At 41.0% G+C, this 27,125-nt stretch overlaps 1 protein-coding gene across 1 annotated transcript in view; it reads right to left on the bottom strand.

Moving 5' to 3' along the window:
- The window catches only part of LOC146714013 (short transient receptor potential channel 5-like), a 50,070-nt gene extending 24,175 nt beyond the window's left edge, over window positions 1-25,895 (bottom strand). The window contains exons 1-5 of the mRNA XM_085439543.1: window positions 25,775-25,895; window positions 22,776-22,974; window positions 16,119-16,258; window positions 10,557-10,757; window positions 4,577-4,698 (exon numbers count right to left, since the gene is read on the bottom strand). Of these exons, the coding sequence (XP_085295669.1) occupies window positions 4,577-4,698; window positions 10,557-10,757; window positions 16,119-16,258; window positions 22,776-22,830 (518 nt within the window). The 5' untranslated portion in view covers window positions 22,831-22,974; window positions 25,775-25,895. The remainder of the gene's footprint in view (window positions 1-4,576; window positions 4,699-10,556; window positions 10,758-16,118; window positions 16,259-22,775; window positions 22,975-25,774) is intronic.
- Between the last annotated feature and the right edge of the window lie 1,230 nt (window positions 25,896-27,125).

Below are 27,125 nucleotides of genomic sequence, written 5' to 3'. Positions count from 1 at the left end.
TGCACAGTGTAATCACGCTGACACATTAAAGGTGATAAGTGTGTGTGAAGTACAGATGAGCGAGAACAGGAGGAGTGGGGGGGACACCTGAGCAGAAACAGGAAGTGATCGTGTGAAATAACTCAGAAATGCTGATAAGTGTGTGTGAATTACAGAGCAAGGGAGCAGAACACACACGCAGGAATGCACACAGACACACACGCTCTTGAATGTTGATGCAGGCTGCGTTGCCCGCAGGGCTGCGATCGCTGTTTGCATAATGCGTCACTCTCAGCCGTCATCGCTGTGATCTGCTCGCTAGTTTAGCTCCAGTGTGAGGCTGATTTCTTTCCCCCCAGACTCTGGATCCACCACGTCAGCGCTGATGTACAGATGAGAAGCTCTGATCAGCGCGACATGTTTGTCACTTTGACTCAAGGTTTGCTGAGCGCGTTTATTCTTTTTAGCGACACAGAGAAGAAGAGTTACCGGTAAAAAAACCCTCGTGACTTTTGCACTTTGACCATCAAATAGCCGCATTAAAAAAAACGAGCCCCCCCCCAACTTTGCATACTGGTTTCAAATGTTTGCAAATCAATAAAATTATGGTCATTTATATGCACAAAGATAAAATAATATACATTTTTAAGCCTTGTCTGAAAAAGGTGTAAAGATTGAGCCGAACACTGTAATTAATTATGACTGCAACTCCTACAGAAAGGTGTTTTGTGCTTTATTTTGCTCCAATTTTTAGGTGTTTATTGTTCCTGGACTATGATGGGATTTACTCCCCCAGAAGAAAATGGACTCCTAATGAGCAGGAAACATTTTCCAGTGATTCCAAAGCAGGGATTGACCAGTGAAAGTAATTCTGACGGCCTGCGATTCATAGACTGCATAGAAAAGATGGATGCAGCCACCATAACATCGTGCCACTGGCTGCTACATCCCTCCTTTGAAGCCACAAATTTGCCATTTGGGCTGACATCTTATGTTATTAAAACTACATGTGCGAGATGAGGACGGGTGGCTTTAATCTGATTGAGAGACACTACACGCTGTTATAATAGCGATTTGTCAAGGATAAGCTAGGCCTGCCCTAAAGTATACCCTGCTTTATCCTCGTTTTGGACTAATGAAAATCATAAAGTACATGTTAAACATCATGTTGTATCATGATAAAGTCTAAAACTTGTGACTGAGACCATCAACTCAGCAGGAAAGTAATCACTGAGCTCATAAATCAAGTGAGACTTTATGCATCTGATATGATTTAAGAAACGATTGTAGTTCAGGTTAAAAAACAAAACAAACACCTTTTATAATAATAACCCCAAGACAGCAACCTCCTCACTGCTTTATCAAAGCTGCCTCCTCCCTTACTTGGGTGAATGATGAAAGAGGCCACACAAAGCACATCCAGTAGTAAGAAAGTGTCAGAGAGAAGTTGTGTGCTACAGGAGAGAAAATAAAAAGTGACTCCTGACTTTCAAACATGTGAGCCTGCTCTGCTGTCTGTGAGTGTCCTGTGTTAAAGGTTTCGGTTAATAATTTGCTCTGCTGACAATTTAAACCAGATACAACCAGAAGAAATCTAAAAATCCCTGAAGATTATACTAGAAATGGCCACCTGCTGTGGTCTTCTACAGTTCTTAGCTGTGAGGAGTTAATATTACAACCAAGGCTGAGTTGAGCACATCTTCAAATAAACACTGGTAAGTAAGAAGCGACCATGGCTCAGGGGGTTGAGAATCGCATCTGTAACCGGAAGGTCGCCGGTTCGATCCCTGGGCTCTCTGTCCTGGTCGTTGTGTCCTTGGGCAAGACACTTTACCCTACTTGCCTATTGGTGTTGGCCAGAGGGGCCGATGGCGCGATATGGCATCCTCGCTTCTGTCAGTCTGCCCCAGGGCAGCTGTGGCTACAACTGTAGTTGCCTCCACCAGTGTGTGAATGCGAGAGTGAATGAATAGTGGTGCCGCACAGCAAGAAGGTCCTGAGTTCAATTCCACCATCAGGCCGGGGTCTTTCTGTGTGGAGTTTGCATGTTCTCCCCGTGTTTGCGTGGGTTCTCTCCGGGTACTCCGGCTTCCTCCCACCGTCCAAAGACATGCAGCTTGTGGGGATAGGTTAATTGATTAATCCAAATTGTCACTAGGTGTGAATGTGAGTGTGAATGGTTGTCTGTCCCTGTGTGTTAGCCCTGCGACAGACTGGCGACCTGTCCAGGGTGTACCCCGCCTTTCGCCCTATGACAGCTGGGATAGGCTCCAGCGCCCCCCGCGACCCTGAAAAGGATAAGCGGAAGCGAATGGATGGATGGAAGTAAGAAGCCATCTATGTCCCCTGTGAACGAACATCTTTGAACAGAGGCGGTGGTTTACAACAACTACTGTCTGCCGTCTATTATCCAGTTTTCAGATACCCACTCACATCCTGGGACATTTGACCTCAGGAAATCACATGATAGTGTGGGGCTTGGTCTTACAATGGGTTCACCAGAAACGTTGGCTGCTTGTGACCCACACCCATTTTCACACCTTGGCTCATATGATTAGATAGAGGATCCATAGTGGGTCCATGACCCTCTTGGGGGGACACTCCCATAGGGCTCAAAATCTCCATTAATTGCACTTAGAACCGAAGAAGCTTCTCAGATGAGAGGTGAAACATCTTCAAGGAAACTAAAAGAAAGGCAGATGTTTTTTTTCTCTCCAAGCTCCTTAGACTGGAAATGACATGTTCAGATTTATTTGACTTGAAAGTCTTGGTTAAAATGTAATTGTAATTGTTAATTCAGAGGGTCAGGAACTCCAGTCAGTTTCACTTCAGGCCACTGCAGTATTTCTTTAAAAGACCCACTCTCTTTGCCCAACAAGATAGACACCCTAAAAACAAACTTAGCTAAGGTCACAGTTTGACTTTTCAGCAGAAATAAAATCATTAGCAGCGTCCTGGGTCAAACTTTACTTGCATGATAATCTGTGGTTGAATACATGGATATCAAACATACCTCTCTTTTTACCTTTAATAAAAGCAGACAAAGTTTAGAGTGGGAGCTGTTGTTTTAGCATGGTCCTCACGGCCCTATCATTGTACCGAGGACTTTACTGTAATGGAATTGATCGCGAATCAATACAGCTATTATCTAAAACAAACCACTGCCTTGATCAATATTCAGACCACTGACTCATCTTGGCTTTCACTCTGTCTCACTCAGCACTGAGACTCTGGATCTCTGCTGAGCCTGTGAAAAGCTGCTGTATGAACAGTAACTCAAACTTGGCCTCTCCGTGAGCGAAACCTTGACTTGCCTCCACATTTACCGACCTCACATGCAAAGAGAACACGGTATTAATATTCCCCAAGTTCACTGAACAAGCCTGAGCTTCTACTCGACACCAAAAAAATCATTTCCATATCATTATCTGGTGCAACGATGCACAAGACGAAGGTCTGCGCGAATAAGACTTTGAATTGAGATCAATGTAGTACTTCTACACATTTGATGTGTGCAATAAAATAGTCACACATACATCTAGTGCAACTTAAATGGATGTGTACATCACTGTAACCTGATAGTTTCACAGTTCATTTTTATCAAACACTGAAGAGCAGGTTTAAATAAAGGTTTGTTTACAGAAAAATGACTAAAGAAATATCATTTATATTCAACTTAACACAGACAGGCAGGGCAATGGGTTTGTTTCTTTGCTTTAATTAAAAAAAAGGAAAAGTAAACCGGGTCTAGAAATGTACGACCATCGATGGAATTACAGAACGCTACAAAATACAGTAAGTACTTATGTTTTAATCTAAATTTCAAATAAGTTTCATTTTATTTATAAAACAATGCATTTGTTTTCAATTCTGACAGAGAAAATATCAGCTGGAATCAGATTTTTAACTCCCCGGGGTCAATCACATGACCGATTTAAGACGACACAGCAAGAAGATGCAGCGACCCATTTCAACTTGGGTCGACAGTGCGGACTTCAAACTATATACCAGTTTAGGCCTGTGGTGTACTTTGTTGTTTGCAAAACTTGTGTATAATTTTTTAAAAACCATTTCTATTTGCATTTCAAGTTATGAAGATGATTTGTTAAACATGTTTGTAGTTTTTACAGTAAAAAAATAACTTTTTCTACTCAGATTTTATGTTTGTTGTATATCAAAGGGTTAAAACACTGGAAACTGGTCTTAAAAATCCCATACTGGTCAGACTCTAGGAAATACCATCAGCTTTCTGACATGCCATGTTCACCATCTTAGTTTGCAGTGCTAGCATACTAACATTTGATTTAATTAGCATTAAAGACAATTACCAAATGACAATAGATCACCAAATTTAATTCAGAACATCAAACTTTAAATTCCTGGTATTGTTAGCATGACTAAAACAATAAAATGTGACAAGAAAATTATGGAAAGGCGGGAAAATTTAAAGCGCACTTAAAAGGAAAAAACAAAACAGTTTTGCAAAACCAAAAACCAGTATTTATACCAAACTGGTGCAGTTTCAACCCTTTTTCACTTCCTAACAGACTCTACACGTACTCAAGTACATGCAGATATAGTTGGAAATGGTACTCACGTTGAGAAGGCGTTGTTCTGCCTCTCACAGCGGATGCCCTTGCAGTTGTTGGGTTCCTCTGATGCCTTTGTTTCATAGTAGAAATACAGCTGGTTCAAACCATTAGCAAATGCTAACAGGACCTACACATAATGAAAAACACAAGACAAAACACATCAGCGCTGCACTTAAACACCTGATCTAACACATACTCTTAGCAACCACGACACTCCACCCAATGATTTTGCGCCGTCACCTCGAGACTCCACACATTAACCACCAACATATAATGAAATATAATACTGATTTCTCAATATCTGAAAGAAAAAACCCTCAATACTTTTTCATTTTGAAGTGAAGCTCTGCAAATATAACATTTCACTTTTATTACAGGGATTGACCTTTAGTGCCTCCAGGCCATTTTAAAACGCAGCTTTCATCTCAAACAGGAGAGAGCTAACATGAGTAGTGTTACATAAAGCTGCTACTGTGTGAACATGAAGTATTACGGCGTAGGTGCCCGGGGGTTGCTGGGATTGGTTTTAAGACTGTCAGGAGCAAAGCAATTCACACGTGGATTGTGTTGTACGTTAGGAGTTCCTTTGGGGAGGAATTAATGAGTTTCAGATGTAATGAAATGGGCTTGTAATGTCCTTCTACCGCCAATCAAGGATGCAGCATGCTGAGAAATTTGCTTGCTTTCATCATCATCAAAGATGCAGACAGTACTGGATAAAATGGAAACTTCAAAGCTGCTTAACAAGAAACAAAAGAGGGGTGGCCTGAATTCAATTCCTACTGACAACCCGATTGTTGGATGTCTTCCTATCGTTGGGAACGTGTAATAGGCTTGACAATGTTCAAGGTAAATCTGGATGTTTAGCACATGTAAAAAGCAAGTAAGACATCATACTGCCTGTGTAGAAAGCCGGATTGACTGAAATGTTGCATGTCTGTTTCATCGGATGTGTGTGTGTCTGTGTAGACACAGAACCACTTAAACATTCAGACCACACACGCGAGTATCATATTTATATCACGGGAGAGGGGGGAGCAATACAAGCACCACACCAAGGTTATTTCCCTCCACCTGAGACTGAAGAGTATTGATCTTGGCAGGAAGCTACAGTACAGGGAGTGCAGAATTATTAGGCAAATGAGTATTTTGTCCACATCATCCTCTTCATGCATGTTGTCTTACTCCAAGCTGTATAGGCTCGAAAGCCTACTACCAATTAAGCATATTAGGTGATGTGCATCGCTGTAATCAGAAGGGGTGTGGTCTAATGACATCAACACCCTATATCAGGTGTGCATAATTATTAGGCAACATCCTTTCCTTTGGCAAAATGGGTCAAAAGAAGGACTTGACAGGCTCAGAAAAGTCAAAAATAGTGAGATATCTTGCAGAGGGATGCAGCAGTCTCAAAATTGCAAAGCTTCTGAAGCGTGATCATCGAACAATCAAGCGTTTCATTCAAAATAGTCAACAGGGTCGCAAGAAGCGTGTGGAAAAACCAAGGCGCAAAATAACTGCCCATGAACTGAGAAAAGTCAAGCGTGCAGCTGCCAAGATGCCACTTGCCACCAGTTTGGCCATATTTCAGAGCTGCAACATCACTGGAGTGCCCAAAAGCACAAGGTGTGCAATACTCAGAGACATGGCCAAGGTAAGAAAGGCTGAAAGACGACCACCACTGAACAAGACACACAAGCTGAAACGTCAAGACTGGGCCAAGAAATATCTCAAGACTGGTTTTTCTAAGATTTTATGGACTGATGAAATGAAAGTGAGTCTTGATGGGCCAGATGGATGGGCCCGTGGCTGGATTGGTAAAGGGCAGAGAGCTCCAGTCCGACTCAGACGGCAGCAAGGTGGAGGTGGAGTACTGGTTTGGGCTGGTATCATCAAAGATGAGCTTGTGGGGCCTTTTCGGGTTGAGGATGGAGTCAAGCTCAACTCCCAGTCCTACTGCCAGTTTCTGGAAGACACCTTCTTCAAGCAGTGGTACAGGAAGAAGTCTGCATCCTTCAAGAAAACATGATTTTCATGCAGGACAATGCTCCATCACACGCGTCCAAGTACTCCACAGCGTGGCTGGCAAGAAAGGGTATAAAAGAAGAAAAACTAATGACATGGCCTCCTTGTTCACCTGATCTGAACCCCATTGAGAACCTGTGGTCCATCATCAAATGTGAGATTTACAAGGAGGGAAACAGTACACCTCTCTGAACAGTGTCTGGGAGGCTGTGGTTGCTGCTGCACGCAATGTTGATGGTGAACGGATCAAAACACTGACAGAATCCATGGATGGCAGGCTTTTGAGTGTTCTTGCAAAGAAAGGTGGCTATATTGGTCGCTGATTTGTTTTTGTTTTGTTTTTGAATGTCAGAAATGTATATTTGTGAATGTGGAGATGTTATATTGGTTTCACTGGTAAAAATAAATAATTGAAATGGGTATATATTTGTTTTTTGTTAAGTTGCCTAATAATTATGCACAGTAATAGTCACCTGCACACACAGATATCCCCCTAAAATAGCTAAAACTAAAAACAAACTAAAAACTACTTCCAAAAACATTCAGCTTTGATATTAATGAGTTTTTTGGGTTCATTGAGAACATGGTTGCTGTTCAATAATAAAATTATTCCTCAAAAATACAACTTGCCTAATAATTCTGCACTCCCTGTAGTGAGGTCAGCAACACATAGTGATGTGGTGGTGCAGAGACTGTTCTGCTAATCAAGCTAACCGTGCCATAAAAGAAAAAGAAATTAAATCTGCCTTCGAGAGAAGAAGGCTGAAGGGTTCAAAATTCACTGATGAATTCAAAGAGCCTGGTTCAAGAATTTTCAGCTACCTGCTAGCTGCAGCTTTGTCCTTACTTCTACTCTGCATGGTAGTAAGGGTGGGAAGGTGTGCTGTAGAACTGACAGATGGGTTCAAGGTGGGGGTAAGATTATATCAGACATCAACTCTGAGCCATTCTTGTTTGCAGTGGTGATGGAGAGGCTGACAGATGAGGTCGGGAAAGAGATTCTGTGGACTCTGGTTTTTACACACAACACTCTGATCTGTAGTGAAAGTAGGGAGCAGATGGAAAAGTGGCTGGAGAGGTGGAGGTATGTGTTGGAGACACGAGGAATGAAAGGCAGTAAGCAAGACAGAAATCATGTGTGTGAATTAGAAGAAAACAGATGGAAAAGTTGACGTGTAGAGTGAGTGAAGGTAGAGGAGATTAAATACCACTCAAAGCAGCAGCCTTTTAGATAAAATTGAAGTGAATGCTAATGTGGGTTCTTAACTTCAAAATGAACTCACTAATACAATTAGAATTCAAAAGACAAAGGCTGAGCATCCATCTATACATATTCTGTTTATGCAGTTCAGGGTAACTGGGGGACTGGAGCCCATCTCAGAGGTCAGGACGGGCTCCATCCTGCACAGAATGGTGGGCGATCGTGGCTCAAAGAGTTGGCAGTTTGACCTTCTTTCCTCCTTTATGTTGACTTACTTCTGATTGGCTGCCACTCATAAACCGAACATTTGAACAGAAGGTAGGTGGGGCTACTATGCTCATAGTCAGGGATGTGGGCCTGAGGGTGCATATTAGGGAGATCCCCTTTCAATACATAACATTTACAGCAGCCTGAATCCTGACCTTTGGCTTACAAAGACTTTTGAATGCATTTAATATGAGCATCCACCACTCAAACAGTGCATGTAATAGAAACTCAGTACTGTTGCTGCTGCAGTAACTTTAATATTCAATATTTTTTCCTTCATTGTGTGGAGCTGGAAAAGAGAACATGATGTGTCCTTGTAGCAGGGAGTGTCCTGCTACAGAGTGAGTCAGATGTTTTCTAAGTGAACATAATTACATTATTCTCCTCTAGAAAATAGAAAAAAATATTATATTGCTATGAATTATATAAGCTGCAACCAGTACTAAAATATAAGATGATTAAGTGATGGTACAGTTTATTAGATCACTGGCTCTCTCAGTCTGCATGTCACACTGTCCTTGGAAAAGATGCTCGAGCCCATGGTACTTGGAATGTATCAGCATGCAAATGTATGACATAAATAAAATGCTGTTTTGTTGTACTATAGTTTTCTGAGTGCTCACTAGAATCAACACTTCACTGCTCTCTGGTCAAGGCCCTGCTTATTTAAAATGATAAAAACCCCAAGCTTGAGCCTTCTTTTCTTAGCAGACACACACCAAACTTGTCATGTATTGCTAAGATCTTAGCAAAGGCTGTGGATAAGGAGCTTATAGCGGTTTTAGATAAAAACTGTATTCTTGATAAATGTAAATCTGACTTTCGCAGCGCTCATTCTTCTGAAACAGCTCTTTATACAGTGTCCATGCACAGTGATGCAGGAGGATGTTCTGTTTTGCTGATGTTGGACTTTACCTCTGCTTTTGATACTGTTGGACATCACATCTTGTACAATAGGGTAACAATAATAGGGTAATAAATCACTGTGTGGGTGCATCAGGATCTGTGTTGAAGTGGTTTGCATCATAGCTGCCTGAACAACGCTTTTCTGTGGCAGTTTCTCATACAGATCCTTGTTTTCTTCTCTTAGCGACAGTGTGCCACAAGCTTCTGTTTTTTAGCCCTTATTGTTTGTATTACACCTGCTCCCTCTTCAGCACATTTTGAGCATCTTTAAATGCATTTGTTACCGCTGCTATGCAGATGACATTCAGTTATGTATCTTTTTTACGCCTCAAGATGTCTCTAAGCTGTAGATCCTGAATAGGATCTATTAAAAGTTAGGTGGCTGACAACTATCTCCAACATAATGAAGGAAAAACTTATTTCTTTGTGTGTCCCTGATGTATTTGTGATTAAGATAAGCTCTTGGACCCCTTGTGACAATTGCTAAATCCTCAATGGGGATCCATGGTTCAACTTTATACTTGTTTTTAACACTTAAGTGTCACATTGTGTTCCATTTGTGTGGAGATTATTATAAATGCATTTATAATTGGTGTACTGTAATTCAATGTCTGCTTGTCTAAGCAAAAACTAGTTGAAATCTCTGCAGGTTGACGTTGACCTTTCACCTCTATATGCCCCAAATAGGTCCCTGAGGTCATGTGATCAGGGCCTCGTAGGAGTACATCATTTGAGGCTAAAAACTAAAGGAGAGAGCTTTTCTAAAAGTGGCCCCCAGACTGCGAAACTCTCCACCTCTGAGCTTGACATCTCTGGATTCAGATCAATTAAAAAAATGAAGACCCCCCCCCCCCCCCCCCCCCATTTAAATTTGCATTTAATTAAGGTTTTTTTTTTAATGCATAACAAAAGTAATTTTGCATAAATGTGCTACAGAGGACAGTTATTATTGTCAGGTTTATATTGTTCATTGTCATTTATGCTTAGAAGTATATAATCATTTGTAGATTGAAAGAATGTCTCATCCTAGGAGGTCTGTAACAACTCTGTGTAGCATGAATAGGGGGGTGCGTTCACTCCTCTACAGAGTGTTCTAGCATAGATCACACACCTCTTGGGATCATGAGCAAGGTTTTATCTTTTCTTGCTGATATATGGTAAAGCAAACACATCTATATCTGTTTTAGTATAAGTGCCTTTTGTTTAGATGAACTGCTGGACTTCCAGACCAGCAGGTTTAGGGAAGTCGTTTATAGGGTCACATTCTGACCCCCCGCCCCCCCCCCCACACACACACACACACACTTACACAACGCACATGCAAGGTACTCTTTGTGTGTATGTAGACGTCATATGTTAATAAACCTATTTATATTCATGCAACCTCAATAACAGAGCAGTGTTATGGGGGAGCGGACGAGAGCGACTGGGGTCAGGCGAAGGAACGGCGCTTGTCCAGTTCCCTCCTGTGCACGAGAAACATGAAGAACTTTGCCTACTCGTGTCTTGCTCTTGCTGTGTAGTAGACCTGTCTTGAACGTTCCAGCGAATAGGTTTAAGCTACAAACCCATCAATTATGTCTTACCAGACAGTAAATGAAGAGAAATTTGAGGATGTCCAGAAGCATCCTTCCTAAGGAGATCTGCAGTGGCCCGAGGTGGGAGTTGGCGGTGAAGAGGGAGATGAGTCTGAGAGAGCTGAAGATGTTGGCAATGGCAAACAGAGCCTCGGCTATCAGCGTCGGGTGCCACATCTCCCACTCCTCCCTAGGCCGAGAGGAGTTATACTGAAAGAATAAAAGATAGGAAGGAGAGTGAGGCAGGAGGTGAGAGGAACAGCAGAGGAAAAGATTAATAATATATATATATATAAATAAAACATTTTTTCCATAGTAGCTGGAAGAACATTAGATGGGAACAATGATGTAAGTTTTTTCTATCCATCATAGAGGGTTTAACCTCACTGAGCTGAATGCTTAAGAGGCTTTTCATTTGCCTCTACCCCACATCTCAACTAAGTTTTATCTAAAATGACTTTGTACTTTTGTGTGTGTGTGTCTAATCTCACAAACATCACAGAAAATGTACCTCCGCCTCCACTCTCCTTTTGGCAGAGGAATAAGACCTTTAATGGTGTCCAGTCTCTGTGCTATATTATGCTAAATATCTCCAGACTGAGTCAACCTTGTGTAAAATTGTTATTATTATTATTTTTTCTGCAAAACTGGAGCACAAACGCAGGACAGAAGAGGCAGGTAAACTGAACAAAAGACAAATGATTTTCTAGTTTGCAAAGATCCAGTAAAACAAAGTTCATCTTTTAAAGTGAGAAATTAAAAAGAGTAAAAACAACACAAGGAAGACGCAGGACTTTTTATACACACGGTGACCTAATAGGAAACTTTTCACAATTTCCAGGGAAGCAACTGAAGCGACAACTAATGACAGCACAGGATACCATCGATTGGCATAAGATGTGGTCGTAAGTAGCCTACATTACATGGTTGCCTAGGCAACCAGAGCCTGTAATGTCTGCAAGCCTGACCTGCAGTCAGCTTCAAAGCGATGCTCGACAAGCAGATCACTGCCAGCGTGGACGCAGATTAAAAAACATCAGGAGGGTGATCATGAAGCACAAAGCCTTCAGTGTTTCCCCACACACACACCTGACATGATTTTCTTGTTTAATCTACCAAGAAAACATTCACATTCACAGCTGCTTCACTAGTGGAAAATCCACTTGCTCTTATTTTGAAAGTTAATTTGCTGCTAACTATTTATCGCTTTAGATGCAGAGAAGATGCTGTCTTCTCTGCATCTTTCCCCTTTTCCTCTGGTAGAGTCGGACTCATCCAGAGGAAATATTCCTGTTTACCCTCAACTTTCTCAAGATGTTTGTCCACTTCTACTTTTTTATTTTTGGGAGCTGATGATTGTTTTTGGCTGTGAGAATATTTTATGTTTAATTTTTGTTTGTTGTTTATATGGTGAATGGAGTTTTCAGCTTTAAAAAAAAATATTACTCATTTCCAGTTGGTCCTGTATATATTTAATCCTTTGGATTTAGAAATGTAAAAAAAGTGATTATTTTCTAACATTTCTTTTTCTACCCTTGTCAGTCAAGTCTGAGCTTTATTTGTATGTGCCACTGTATATGTTCAGTTATTGTTCGTTTTAGCTACTGGGGATGAACAGTAATTGTATGTCATTCTATCGTGTCACACTTCCTGTTTTATTTGGGTAACAGGTGTATTCCCTTGTTCCATTTCCTGTGTTATCCTAGATTTTTGGACTAATCAGCATTAAACACTCATGTTAAGTTTGATGCCGGCGTTCTGTGGTTTACATCTATGTCCACAAAAAACTGCTCACACATCCGACACACGACTCAGGTGCTCAGGTGCTGTCGTTGATATCCTTCAGCCTCTTCCTGAAAGAATAAAGGTTGGGACTGTTGTGGACTACGATCCTTTTTCTTTGGCTCTAACAAGTCTAACTAAAGCTGGACGAGAGGTCAGTGTCCTGTGATGCGGTGCTCTTCGATATTATTCAGCTGTCTCTCCAGTGAGCTTCACGTTCAGTCATTTCATACCCCAACTCCACTTTCTCACTAAGGCTGCACATCGGAAGAGTTGCTAACCTCACTGGTGTATTGCTTTGTACACTTTGTATACAAAGTCATTCTATCTGGGTTTAATGAAGAACACTTTTTATAAGGTTCTACCAAGTAAAATATATTTGCATCTCCACTTCACTTGCAGTGGTCTCTCTTCCACAGCATGTCTTTTGTCCCCACTGGTCGCGGCAGATGGTTGCCCCTCCTTGAAACTGGTTCTGCTGGAGGGAGTTTTTCCCTTCCCACTGTTACTAAGTGCTTGCTCAGGGGGTCGACTATTGATTGTTGGTGTTTTCTCAGTATTGTTGTAGGGTCCTTACCTTATAATATAAAGTGCCTTGAAGTGGCTGTTGTTGTGATTTGGCACTATATAAATAAAACTGTATTGAATTGAATCTCCTCACTCTTATTTTGAAATGTCAGTCACTGCCAACCAGCTAGCCTGCAGCTTCTCCCTGTCTCATGTTTCTCTACTGGTGGTTTGCTGGCCTGGGTTGATGATGTGCTGGTTCCAGTGATTTGCTGCACTTTGGGCTTCAATTTCATGGTCTTGCCAAGTCCTCCAAAGCAGAACAAGGAGTGCAGTTGCTAACCACTCTTCAAGAAGCTGGAATTGGAGAGACTCACAGGACAGGCCTCCACTGTCTATTTGTTACAAAGCGGACTTGCTGTATTTACAGAGGGGCACCTTTTCATGACGAAGTTGTTATCGATTTCTTCAGATTTTAGGTGCAACTCCTTTCACAAGAACACACTACTGCCACAAACAGAATCCAAATTTCTGATAAACACCCCGTCTTTCAGAAGACAGTCCCATGAATCATTTTGTGAAGACCACACGCATGTTATACAGACAAAACAGACTAGAGTGACTCTGATATCACACAGCAGTGCAGGTATCCAAAATGTAGGAGCATTCCTTGAAAGATAAACACGCTTTAATCCCCAGGAGCTCCCTCAAGCTCTCAGCTGAGCCTTTAAATCTCAACACAGTTCACAGTCGAGGTCCTGTGTTTCTCTTTTTGCTGTTCCTAAGTCCACATTTTCCTCTGCCCCCAGCTTTCCGCTCAATCCTTCTTCGTGCCACGTGCTTGCACATCTTCCCCGTCTCCTGCCATTTGTCTTCTACTTTCACTGTTAATCCCTCTCTATCCTAAGCTCTCTCTTCAAGCCTTTATTCCCTAAAACCGTGATAAATAACCATTCATTACCCTCTTTCTCCCCCACTCCTCCATTCTCTGTTAGTGTTACCGTTTCTTGCTTCACTCATTTCTGTGACTGCTTCCATCCCATTTGCACAAACCTTCTGCACATCTCTCCCTCTCTCCCGGTTGTCTCATGCTTGGCTTCCACCTCATTATAAATTCAGCCATTAGAGTTCCACAGGACTTGTGTCTCGTTAACTCTGCCTCGATTAGCATTCACCGTCCTCTCAAACACACACACACACACATACATGAAAAACACGGGCCAACCAGAAACAGAAGCATGCACACAGTTGCACTCTCATTAATTTATGGACTCTCTTACACCATCTCTCAGATGTGCTTGCTCTGTGTGTCTGTGCATCTGTGTGTGTGTGTGTGTGTGTGTGTGTGTGTGTGTGTGTGTGTGTGTGTGTGTGTGTGTGTGTGTGTGTCAAATCTTGTGACTCAGGAGGATTTTAAATGTTGATGAATATTTAAAGGAAAAATGAAAAAAAAAAAAAAGACAGAAAACTAAAATATAATGTGCCTGCAGCTGCCTCTCCCTTTGTGTGGGCATTCATTGTGTATGACCGTGTGGATGTTTATTCTTGCATGAATGCAAGGTTACATGCAGATGCAATGTGCACAACTGTATGTGCGTGTGTGTGTGTGTGTGTGTGTGTGTGTGTGTGTGTGTGTGTGTGTGTGTAGGACCTGTGTAGGAGGGCCACCCGCCGCCATCAGTGACTCACAGCTGCTGCAGATGGCCCAGCCGTCTGGCGTGTGTGTGTGTGTGTGTGATTACACTATTTGCTCTTAATAAAAGATAAATTGTATATGCATGCAGAGTGCGCAGCTAAACAAGGTATCATTAAAGCTAAAAGCTGAGCTGTGAAAGAAAATCACTGAGGCCATTCAAGTGAAACTGTGAAATATGTAATATGTGCGACCCTCGAAGATGAACAGCGACAAAGGCAGGCTCGTGTTTTTAGGTCAAAGGAGTTGCACTTCACAAAGGGCGTGGTTCAAATTCTTTTTATGGTGACGAATAAAAGGAAAAAAAAAAAAACAGTGGCTGGCTGGATGCTACGTTTTGTCTCAATTTGACATCCGTGTCTATATATTGGTTTTACTGTATATACATCCATATCTATCTAAATCTCATGTGCTCTCAGCAGTAAAATCGAAACATTTTTAAACAGCAGTTTTGCCAATACATTTTTCCAGAGAAGTTTTTTATTTTCATTTTTATATTTTATTATTTTCTCATGACACATTTGCACAGCCAATTTGTCTTTTAAATGCCTCTGTTGGCACATTCATGCTTTTCCTTGATAAGTTGCCTCAGCCAGCCGTTGGTGGAATCATCAGCAGGACCCATGTACATGTTCACAGGTGCAAACATGTAACCCACTCTTGAAATCGCTCCCCTATGGTGCCCCATATATGTGTCGGGCTGTGCTCTCGCCATGGTCTCTCTTATGGTCAGTTAATGTTAACATGTCCTATTGTGCATCTGCAAACTGTCATTTCTACTATTTGAGTGAATGTATGGGACACTGCAGCGGGAAATGGTTATTGCATGACCAAAGCCATAAAAAAGAAATGCTTTTATGCAAAGGGGTTTTAATAGAATAAATCTTATCCGTTTCTTTGTCTCCAAATTCTTCCTACAACATCAAGAGTTGAGCAACCAAGCTTTACAAACAGGTAGATTTTAAGCTCCTGAAACTTCTTTCCATTATCAGACCTACACCGTTATATAAAAGCATTATAGGCATAACATAACCGCAACTTCTACATTTTATCCACAATACTTAAATTATGAATGATATACACCATCTAGCTGTCACCTAGCTAAAAAGGACCTTTTTCTTTACGCACTGTGGACTGTGGGGAGTTAGGAGGTTACGTTAAAGCCTTGGCGTCTTTTCTGCTGGTGGAGATCATGGCTAGCATTTCAATGCAAGGATTTCCCATCACCACATTACTTACTCTCGCCTTCTATGAGTGTATTTAATGCTATGTCTGAGCACTGTAGTGCTGCGACACTGCTAGCAGTAAAATCTCCACATTCGGATTGTTTAACAGTCATCTTTCTTCTTCCACACAATGCAAACAAAAGCGTTTAACAGACATTTGAGCTTTGCCTGTTTCCTGCTGTTCCATGAATGCATCATTACACAATCAGCATGTTACTCAGTATCATTTTAGTTTCATCTCCCAGCAAGAACATTAAGCACTGATTACCTCATAAACTGACTGACGCTTTATATCTTTCACTGTGCCCATCATCCTCCTTCCTCTCATCCTCCTCTCTTTCTAATACACACATTCAACTTTACCTTCACATAGGCCACTATCTTCAGAGATATGGTGGCCAGATAGAGGGAGTTCATGGCGAAGTCCATCAGATTCCACCAGTCATGGATGTACTCTGTGAATCCCCCGTCCCACATCTCCTTAATCTCTGCCCAGATGAAGCCTAAAACACACATGCACAGTGTACACAGAGCTGGTTATTTACATGCACACACACAGTTGTGTCTATATGATCATTTAATGTCATCCATCAGCGGTTTTTGTTTGCCTCATTTCTGCAGTATGACAAAAGTTCTGCTGAATATTCCCCTTTGTCAGCGGCCTTGGAGCAGTAAGCAGAGAGCCATCATATTTGTTCTGTATGACTGGCTTTAGATAAAGTAAATAATGCACAAGTCATTTTCTATTTAATACTCTCTCCCTGGAATATCTGGCTCTTGGTTAACCTGGATCCCAAGTTTTCACGTATCAGTTTGCCTCTGCGGCACGGTGGGTCAGTGGTTTGGTGTGTTCCAGGAAATGTGACGCCAGAGGAGCTTCCAGTTGGTTCTTCCCAATTAGTTCCGAATTAGACTGGCCGTTACTACTGCCTAGTAATGTTTAAAAGACAGAGCTGGCGTGTGGTTCATTATCACTGCGGCCATTTAGAGAGATGCTGCAGAACTGCAAATGGAGAATGAAAACTAAGCAACGGTTATTTCCTCAGTCAATCTTCTGGGAGTTTTAGGGGTTTTTACAACATCTACGACTCTCTTCCTCTTTCATTGCTCACTGCGTTCTTCTTATCTGTGAACACAAACTCTGTCCTAGCAACAAATCCAAACATAGTTATTATTCTCAGAAACAACAAACAATATTTCCAGAGTGGTCATAGTCATTTAGTGGTGTGAAACAGATCCAACACAATGGATTCTTGGCTCTTGGTTTTGTCGTAAAGCAAAGTGAGGATGATGTTCAAGTATTATGTTATATGTCAAGTGTAGTGTAGAATGACCACAGATCCCATGATAAGATTTACATTTACTGGAGCAGAGCGAGTATCCTGATTACCAATATTGTGTTGCTATGAACTGCAATCAGGGTTTGTGAGTATTCTGTAAAATAAACAAATAAAACAAGCTGACTTTACAGTATTGTTGTATCTTAATTATCATTTAGTCACATCTGGACACTCCAAATGTCATTACTATACAAAATAAAGTAATGAGCATAAAAAGCAGAAGGGTTATATTTTTATGCGATTCAAATACAAGATGTTTACATTATTTTACATTTACATTATAAACAGGAAACATCTACAAAATTACTCTATTAAGCCCCAAATTAAGAACTGACATTCAATTCGTTTTTTAATCATTTCTAATGGAAGAAGTTTAATTATTCTGAAGGTAATAAAAAATGTTTTAAATAACCTCATAAATGCAGCCCTGTAACATATTTGGGGACAGGAGACAGAATCATTTAATCCCCCCCGCCAATTTTGCTGTACACGTACAATGACAATAAAGGGCTACTCTCTTCTATTCTATTCTGTTCTGTTCTTACAGCATTACATAGGTGAAATAAGTTAGAGCAAAATGAACAAATGGACCTGCTGTGAATACTGACAGCTGATCAGTCATATTTTGGAGACTTTTCAAGCGTTCCCTCTTAAAAGTAAAATTTAAATATAAATCAACTCCAACACATTTTAATTTCTGAAATACTTCTACAGATTTTTGCAATTCCATGCAAACAGTTTTAAACGAATGCAGTGATCGATTCAGAGATATCCAATAACACAAGTACTGTTATATAAATGTATACAGTCCACCTTTAATATAGCTTTTGTCTCTCCCATAAATAACATTCTGGTAGAGCGTACCTTACCATACTTTGGTTTTTGACAGCAAGAAAATGTTATTGCTGCTTATATTTCATTTAATCTAAAGTTTATTCCAGACGAAGGAGTTTTTGAAAATAATTTTTGAGCTACCTGTTGCTCATCTTTCAGTCCCAAGTCTTCCAAATCTTGTTATTTAATTTTACTTTAAAAATTATGTTACTTTAGCTTTATTTGTTTTTTAATTTAAAAATTAACATTTTAATGGAGTCATAATGTTCCAGAAAAACAAATATATTAGAAATCACCTAAAATAATGAAAATTAAAAACCACTGTGCTACAGAAAAACATGGAAGTAGTATTGTGTTGTACCTAATCTGAACTTAAATAAATGCATGCACATGTTTTTTAACATTAGACAGATACATAGACGAGTATTGCCACAGACTGCAAGAATGACAGACATGCTGAACTTTATTTTGAATTCTGGGGAGAAAACATTTAACCCTTTAAGACCTACCATAGAACCAAGTCCGCCAGAGCATTATATTTTTACATGCTGTAGTGCCATTTTTGGGAGCATTTCAAGTTGCTATACATCAATACAACTGTTATAGCCCAAATTTTAATAATATGTCTGCATTAAGTGCATAGTAATTACATAAATTGCAAGAAAGTGCAATAAACTACAAAAAAATTTAAAATATATTTTTTTAACATATATTTGTAGTTAGAGAAATTTAAGAGGCTTATCCCTCAAAACTGTAAATACAAAAAAGTTGCACAAAATAGTTTCCCACCACAGGAAATTTAATTTGAGTGTCTTCATAGTTTTATTTTTTAAATACACCAATTTTTATATACTGCAGGAAAAACGAAAATAAATATTATAATGCAAATTTGCAAAAAAGCAGCATATGCATCAAAATAAACTATTTCCAGCAGTGCAATATGAGTCCTAAGCATCCCAGAAACGACACAGAAAGTCATAAAGTCAAACATAACTTTTAAAAACAACAGTATAGGCTCAAAAAACTACATTTCCGCGAAAATGACGTCACTTCCGGTTTCAGACAGGTAATGGCAGACATGCGATAGTTCGCGCTGACGTTGGAAGTGTTATGAACAGCTGATCGGATCGGCAAAGCTGTTTCTGGAATATTATGTTTTTGTTCCTGCAAGTGCTTTTTATGCAGTTTTTGCAAAGCTATATGTGGAAGGGAACTGTGACCGAGGACAAGCTGATGGCATAAGATGTAAGTACAACTCCTCTGATTTCATATGCAAAAAAAATTATTGCGCTAGCTTACATGGTTGCAGTTCTACAAGGATTTAAAAGTAGTTGCGCAAAACGGAGCGTGCCCGCTCTGACCGGTTTTGAAGGGTTAAGCTCTTTTGCAACTATGCCACAGTGATTCTTTGGTATTTAGTGCAGCTCTCATCTGAAATAACTACAAAAGGAAGCAACAGAAGGAAATGTTCCAGTTTTTACCATCAACATGACAACCAGTTAATGGTAAATCATGTTTCTTTTTGTCAAACATGTTTTGTAGCCGAGACTTTAAAAATGAGAAGAAAACAAGCGGAAGAGACGATGGAAGAGAGCAGATGGTTTTGTATTTTTCCAAGTGATTATGGACTGCATTTGGAAATGATTGGTGTCAGCTCTGAGAGAGAAGATGGAGATGTAATCACTCATTTCACACCCACCCACCTACCCACTCTCTCTCTCTCTCTCTCTCACACACACACACACACACACACACACACACACACACACACACACACACACACACACACACACACACAAAACCAACTCCTCCACAGGCTTGAAAGCAGCCGACCACGCACCCCCACATCCACGCACTTTTACAGACACACTCCGGGGCCTCTTGATGATTAGCAATCAAACAGAAAAAATGAAGCAGATAAGTTTGTCTTTATTAATTTAAATCTGGTTGTTTTTTTACTGTCTGGAGGAGAAAGTCCGGCTTCTTGCCGGGCAGTGACTCATTCAAGACTTTAAATGTGAAGTTCGTCGTTAGAGCTCAGCTTAGAATAGTTGATATGAGTCACTTATTAAAGACATATGAAGGAAAAAAGTGTGACATATTTCGTTTGTCTGTGCAAAATGTTTGTAAGCGCTGTTTAAATTTAGAGAAAATATACTTTCAATAACAGCTGAAAAACACTCACAAAACTAGTAGTTTCCTGTTGACGTCGGTTGTTTTGAACAGTCAAATGTTACTCCACTGACCCTCTCCATGCACCATTTCCTGAGCCAAGTCCCAAAGTCCCCTAACTGTCAGTCTGTAGTTGGCAACTTTTGAAACAGATTCCCATAAATCTTCCTCCAGCCTTGTTGTTCCCTCTATACTGATGTTTTAAAAGGTTACCCAGCCCATTTCTGTAACACCGTCAAACTCATGACAGCTGAAAAAAAACCCGATTCAAACTGAAGCAGCAGAGCCTGGAATCTTTTTTTATATAACTTCCAGTTCAGCTTCATCAGAGCCCGCTTTCCACATTACAGACAATAGCAGTGCAGGCATGAGCGTTTTTGGACATCGCCTAACAGAGTTGTTGAATCCGATGCAGTTGGACCGGACACTGAATGGTCCTTAATCTCAGCATCATAGCTGGCAGTTCCAACCCAATCATGCATTTCAGACAAGGTCAAAAAATGTTTAGTGTTTTATGCATGTTTGTTAGAATCATTATAATCTTTGTTTTGTGACTGTCAAGACTTGGGAGAGCAATTTTGTAAAAAAAAAAAAATCAAAACAAAAACAAACAAATAAACACAGGGTTAATTTTAGGGTAAAGGTCAGTGAAATGAGACTCTTTGGAGGACGGCTTAGTACAGCTTCAAATGAACTCCAGGGTGGTTTAATCTATGGTGTGAATGTAGACTTGTAGTCAAGACCGCCTAAACCAGGACCAAGACAATACCAAGACCAGAGGGTATCGAGACATCCAACTCTATATGAATGCGATCTGACCTTGATCCGAACCAGCTACTAGCAGTACGTTATAAGTTCCAGATAAACAAAAATTTCTCATAGCCATGTATGCTTAGTATTCTGGGGTGCGGCAAGATACTATAGATGTGCAAAAGTATGTACATGACTAGCAAATAGCTGTGAAATGAATGTAAATTCTCCAATAGTCCAGAACACAGCAATTTCTTCATGTTTTTCCTTTTGATGGTCCCAGTAAGTAGACTGGACATTCTCACGTGGTTTGAAGTGACGCATTTAGTTTCACTTGGAGTCCACTTGGATTTTTCTCAGTGTGGAAAGAACCCAAATCTAAGGAAGAACCTAAAAGTTTGAAAACTCAACAATTGATTTGGACCTTCGAACTGTAAGTGTGAAAACGGGCTTAGACCTCACTAGGTTTCCTTGCCAGTTTCCTGGTAAAACGTGTGTCGACATGAGAGCATAATCTCTGAGGAATTCATAACAAGCAGGCATTTGCCCTGTGTCCTCCCCCCTGCATGCCTTGCCCAGTCAACACCCCTGGCTAAACCCAGCTGAGGACTTCTAACAGTGTCAACACACCTATCATTGTGAGAAAGTCCAAGTGGAACTGAATTCATGTGTGAAAATGACTAATTTACCGTGACGCTTTTGCCTGAGATGCTGCTAGTTTTGCTGAGAGCAGAGCCTGCAGCAGTGGTGGAGGGGGCTCCACCGGTGTGGTGAGCCTGCGTCACAACACCACGCTGTCAAACTGATTTCAAATTTCAAAACTGTCAGACACTTGAGGACATTTATCAGGTCTCTCATTTCCCTGGGGTGGCGCAAGTCTTTCTTCACAGTCTAATTCATAAATGGAATACATTCAATTTTCTACCTCTAGGATTTTACAGATTTTATGAAAATTCTTGGAACTGTATTAAAAATAAAAACAAAAAACATGTACACATGTATTCATAGCTTTTTTTTAGTATAATGATGCTACGAGGTTAACACCTATTTTCTGTTTCTTCCATAATTCTTTGCAGAACCTTTTAAGCTCCATCAGGTTGATAGGGACGCATTGCCCAAGGAACAGCCAAGTAACAAACAGGAAGCTAAAAAAAAGTCTTTCTGTAAATAACGCAGGGCTGGCCAACTCCAGGCCTTGATGGATGGTGTCCTGCAGGTTTTAGACGTGTCCTTGATCCAACACAGCTGAATCAAATGACTAAATGACCTCCTCAACACGTCCTGAAGTTCTCCAGATTCAGGTGTGTTGACCCAGGGGGATATCTAAAACCTGCAGGACACCGGCCCTCGAGGCCTGGAGTTGCCCACCCCTGAAATAAAGCTAAGCTGAGGTGAAAACATCACCATTTACCAGGATAAATGCAAAGTTGCTTTTTGAAAAAAAAAACCTTTACCATGCTGAAACTCATTGACTGTGTCACAGAACTATTTTATTACATGAAAACATGTCTTCAAAGTGTGATTTGAAGTGGCTGATGGCACACATTTCTCACAACACACAAAAAAAGCAGAATAAACAAAAAAAAAAAAGAGTTACTGTCCCCGTCTGTAAAGTCTTTAAGTCCAGTAGAGAAGAACAACAAAGGCTCTAAAAGCTGGATTTAAACTTTGTTCTTGCCTTCGGCAGAACTTGGTTTTGTAGGCAGACAGAAGACATCTGTCGGATCATGAAAATCTTTGTAAAGATGCAAACCCCTGTTGGATACCAGCCAGTGTAAGGGATGCTATGTGACTGAATTACAGAGAAACTTCCAACAGATCTGAGGTCAGAGCTGCAGAAAGGCCAGCCACAAACAGAGCAGATCATTTCAGCAGGTACAGAGTTTTTAAGCACAATCCTCCGAGGAATACTCTGAAAACTTACCCAGCACCCACGGCAGAATCATCCACTCCACAATGGTGGGTGGGGGTCCCTGCATGTGCAGGTTGGTGCGGGCGATGTGCTGCGAGGCCAGCAGCAGTAAGAAGAGAAAGGTCAGGTAGGATGCCGTGTGACAGATGAACTTGATGAAAGGCTTCTTAATGAAACTTCCCAGAGCACTCTTTGGAGCCAACAGGTAGATCTGAGGAGGATGGAGAGAGGGAGATGGACGGGGGGAGAATGGAAAAAGAAAGGATTTCAGTAAGAGCACAAAAGAAGAAGGAGAGGCAAGATAAGAGGGAGCCTGCTTTGTTATTAAATGAACTTTAATGACCAAAAAAATTTATTAAAATAAAATCAGCCGATGGAAGTGGCTTGAAGGCATAAAAACACAGGACTGAATGTCTGCAGAGACGTGACTCTCAAAGCATAGCAACACAAACAAGAAATTTGACATTATGTAACGATTAATGAGTACAAAAAACATCACCTCAGATGCTTGTTGATGCCTTAAACTGATTTTGTCCTCTCAAATATTGTTCTTTTCCCCTCAATTTCAGCTCAACAGGGAAGAAAAAGAAGAAGATGTATGTAAGTCGATAAATGTCCATGCTCAGCCACCGTCACCTCGTGTTTCATCTGTCAGCGCTGTTATTGTTATCGCTGGCGTTATTGCCGTTATGATGCTTGTTTACTTGCTCTGCTCGTCTACTTGCTGCTGGCAACCTCGGCACACTGAGTCACGCCAGTGAAGCTTTTTAACTCGAACTGAGTCGCACGTCGACAGACTCAGAAACAATAAGGCCGAAAGAGAGCGAGAGGGAGAGAGACGTGTGCTTAAATACACAATTAAAACATTAATAACTAACCCCACTGCGGCACCACTCTGATTATTGATATGTAAGCACTTTATGTTAATTATCTCACTCACATCAGCAAAAACATGCAGTGTAAATAACCTCAATTAAGACCAAATTACATGTCGGAGTCTTTGAAGACACCACAAAGGTCACAGTAATAAACGAGAGGAAAGAGGTGCAAATATTTTCCCCTTTTCTAATTAGTCTTCCTTCTTAAGCTTTATAGAAAGACAGAAAAGTAAACTAACATTAAAAATGAGCTAACAGCATTCATCTAAGAAGGAGGACAATTTTTAAGAAAGCCTGTAAGATGGCTCCGAACTTCCAGACCAATTATTGGGTTTAACAGAGTTATGTTGAAAATGTATCCCTGAAATGTGCTGCAAACAAATGTTTTACTTTTCTTTGGCTTTATGTGGGGAATCAGGAAACAAGAGCCAGTATGTAAGTTGACTTGTATTTTGGAAAACTGTGCCCTTTAACTGTCATGTGACTCTTCATTTTAGAACCGCCCATCATTCCTGCCAGGCTGTGAAAAGCAGCAGCACATGGCAGTGAAGGCAAGCACCAATTTTCTTTAGAAAACTGTCTTTGGCTCGTCAAAGTACAAATATCTAAAGCAATTAATTCTCCTGAAGATATCAAGTTTGTTTTTCCCTCTTGACTGACTTGTGGTTTTGTCCCTTTGCCTCAGATCTCCTCCTTGTTTGCATATCTATTGAGTTTCCTGCTGCTTCTTGAATGTGTCAATAAATCATTTAAAGTATTCCTGGAGTTCAGAGCAGTAACCCGGACGACCAAAGAGATATAATCTCTCCAGCGTATCCTGGTTCTATCTAGGGGCCTCCCAGAACATCTTCCCCAGGAGGCTTCCTAATCAGATGCCTGAACCACCTCAACTGGCTCCCTTAACGTGGAGGAGTAGCAGCCCAACTCTGAGTTCTCCCAAATAAAAATAAACTCTTCCCCCCTCCAGGAGGCATCAAAACCTGGAGAAATCTCATATCTGCTGCTGATCTTGTACTTCTTCCACCTTCGATTGCTGCATGGTTGACAAACCCCTGCTTCGGTCAGATAGACCCATGCAGCATGTTGGAGATTAGCCCACCTGGACCCTACAGAGTGATCAGGTGCTCATCAATTAAAGGCTCGCCAAGATCCATGACCCAGGAATGGAAATGAATGTGCAGTTTTGTACAGAATTTTGTTTATTTATTTTAAAATGGCCTGCATTTGTATAGCGCTTTACTCAGTCCCTAAGGACTCCAAAGCGCTTTACACTACATTCAGTCATTCACCCATTCACACACAGGTAATGGCAAGCTACGTTGTAGCCACAGCTGCCCTGGGGCGCACTGACAGAGGCGAGGCTGCCGGACACAGGCGCCACCGGGCCCTCTGACCACCACCAGTAGGCAAACTTGGGGTTAGTATCTTGCCCAAGGATATTTGGCATGCAGCCAGGATGCAGCGTGGGATCGAACCACTGACCTTCTGATTAGTGGCTGACCTGCTCTGCCACCTGAGCTACAGCCACCCCATGTTTAGAGAAATGTTTCTCAATTTCTCTAAACTCAAAGGTTTTAAAGATGAACAAAAGCAGATCTTTATCTGCATCCCAGCATTAATGACTCAGCAAGTTAACACATTGGCTCATAAGTTGGCTGAAGTTCATCTGTGTGTATTTAGTTGGCTCATATTACTGCAGTACCAACAGCATAAATAGACATTTTTCTGAAACGAAATCCTTTAAAACATAAAATGACCAGATTAAATATATAACACAGTCCGTATGTCTGTGACATCTGTTAACTTCCAGGTCCTCTCTTCTTCTCTTCCTGTCTTGCTTCTCGAAATCTCGATCCCCCATCTATTGTCATCTTTTTAGAAAGAAAGAAGGTGTACTTTATTGATCCCCGTGGGGAAATTCCTCTCTGCATTTTAACCCATTCACTCAGTGAAGCAGTGTGCAAGGACGGTACCTTGCTCAGGGGTACCTCAGGGTAGCTGTTCAGGGGAATCGAACCCCCGACCTTCCGATCACGGGGCCACCACTCTACCTACTGAGCTATCCCTGCCCATCCTTTACCCACTTTCTTCAAATCTATATACTCCATCCTCCCATTATTCTTTTTTCCTTACCAATGAGAAGACCGGGAACAAGAGTCCGATGATAAAGCAGGTGACCAGTTTAACCGCCCAGTGTCGTCTCCTCCAACCCGGGAAGCCATCATACCACAGTGTGGCCAGCAGCTGCTGGCAGTTTGGCTGTGCCACAAACTGGAAAGAGAACAACAGGGAGAGGAAATGCAGTTTAGTATTTGTGAAAAAGCCCTGAAAAGCCCTTTTAAACGTAGTTCATTAATCATACAGAGGCTTTTTTTTTTTGTGGGGGTGGGGGTAGGGGGGGGTTCACTTTAAAAAAATGTGATCACCCTGACTGCTTAATAAGTTCATGGAAACATTTGCCTCTGCCTGCTCAGTGGTGTTTATTTTGATGCTGATGCCATTACCAAATTATCTCCTCCTTCTTCACTTCATTCATTTTTTCTTAACTCCAGGAGGCTGCGGCCCTTTCATCTTTTCTCCCTCTTCTATCATTCCATCTATATGTAATTAAATCATTTTGTTATTCACAGTCACACATTCCCAATAGAGTAAAACACGAGTGGCTCTTAGCGTGTCCTTTATTAGTAGTAGTCGGATATCAGAGTGAACTGTCATCTTGTTAAGGTCCATTTCCATCTCGACTGTGACATTGACTCCTCTGTCTGATTTCTACTGGGATTGGGATTTGATTTCCCCTAACCAATCACAAAAGAACAAGGTATCCACCTGAAGCTAATGTGATTAAACTCGACACTGCTGCACAGCAATGCAAACATACAGTTTTTTCCCCAGGGATTTAGAAGCAAAGAACAAAGTACAGTAAAAAGAAAAATAGGTCTTCAAACGAGGTTGCTGGTAAACACGTAGGAGATAACCTTTGCAGATAATTTTCCAGGGTTTTTAGAATCCTTATCTTGTTGTATCCACTGGTGCATCAGTGGATTAAGCCAGGCACAGGAATTAATTAATAACTGAAACCTTTTAAGACTTAATACCGGACAGTTAAGGACACTCAAACAGACCAGACTCACGTCTTTGACAGCCAGAGAGCAGAAAAAAAAATCAGAACAACTGAGTCATTCAGCTACACAACATACATTCATACAGACGTGGCAGAAGCTCAAACTTAGGCATATAGACATAGCCAAGAAGTTTAAACTGAGAATCAGAACGAAGAAGAAAAGTTATTCTGAATGCACAACATGTCAAACCTTGAGGCAAATGTACTGCAGCAGGAGAAGACCACACCGGGCACCACAGCTAAAATAGGAAAAGGAGGGTACAGTTCATCCAGGCTCAACAAAAATGGACAATAAGAGTTTGGAAAACGTTCTCTGGTCTGATGAGTCTCGATTTCTGCTGCGACATTCAGGTAGTAGGATCA

This window comes from Copadichromis virginalis, linkage group LG3, assembly GCF_057382275.1.
Source record: "Copadichromis virginalis isolate Kocher_CV1m ecotype Utaka linkage group LG3, C_Virginalis_male_GT1.1, whole genome shotgun sequence".
NCBI classification, from domain to species: domain Eukaryota; kingdom Metazoa; phylum Chordata; class Actinopteri; order Cichliformes; family Cichlidae; genus Copadichromis; species Copadichromis virginalis.
The sequence above is the reverse complement of the archived record's forward strand: the minus strand, read 5'-3'. Positions and strand labels throughout refer to the sequence as shown.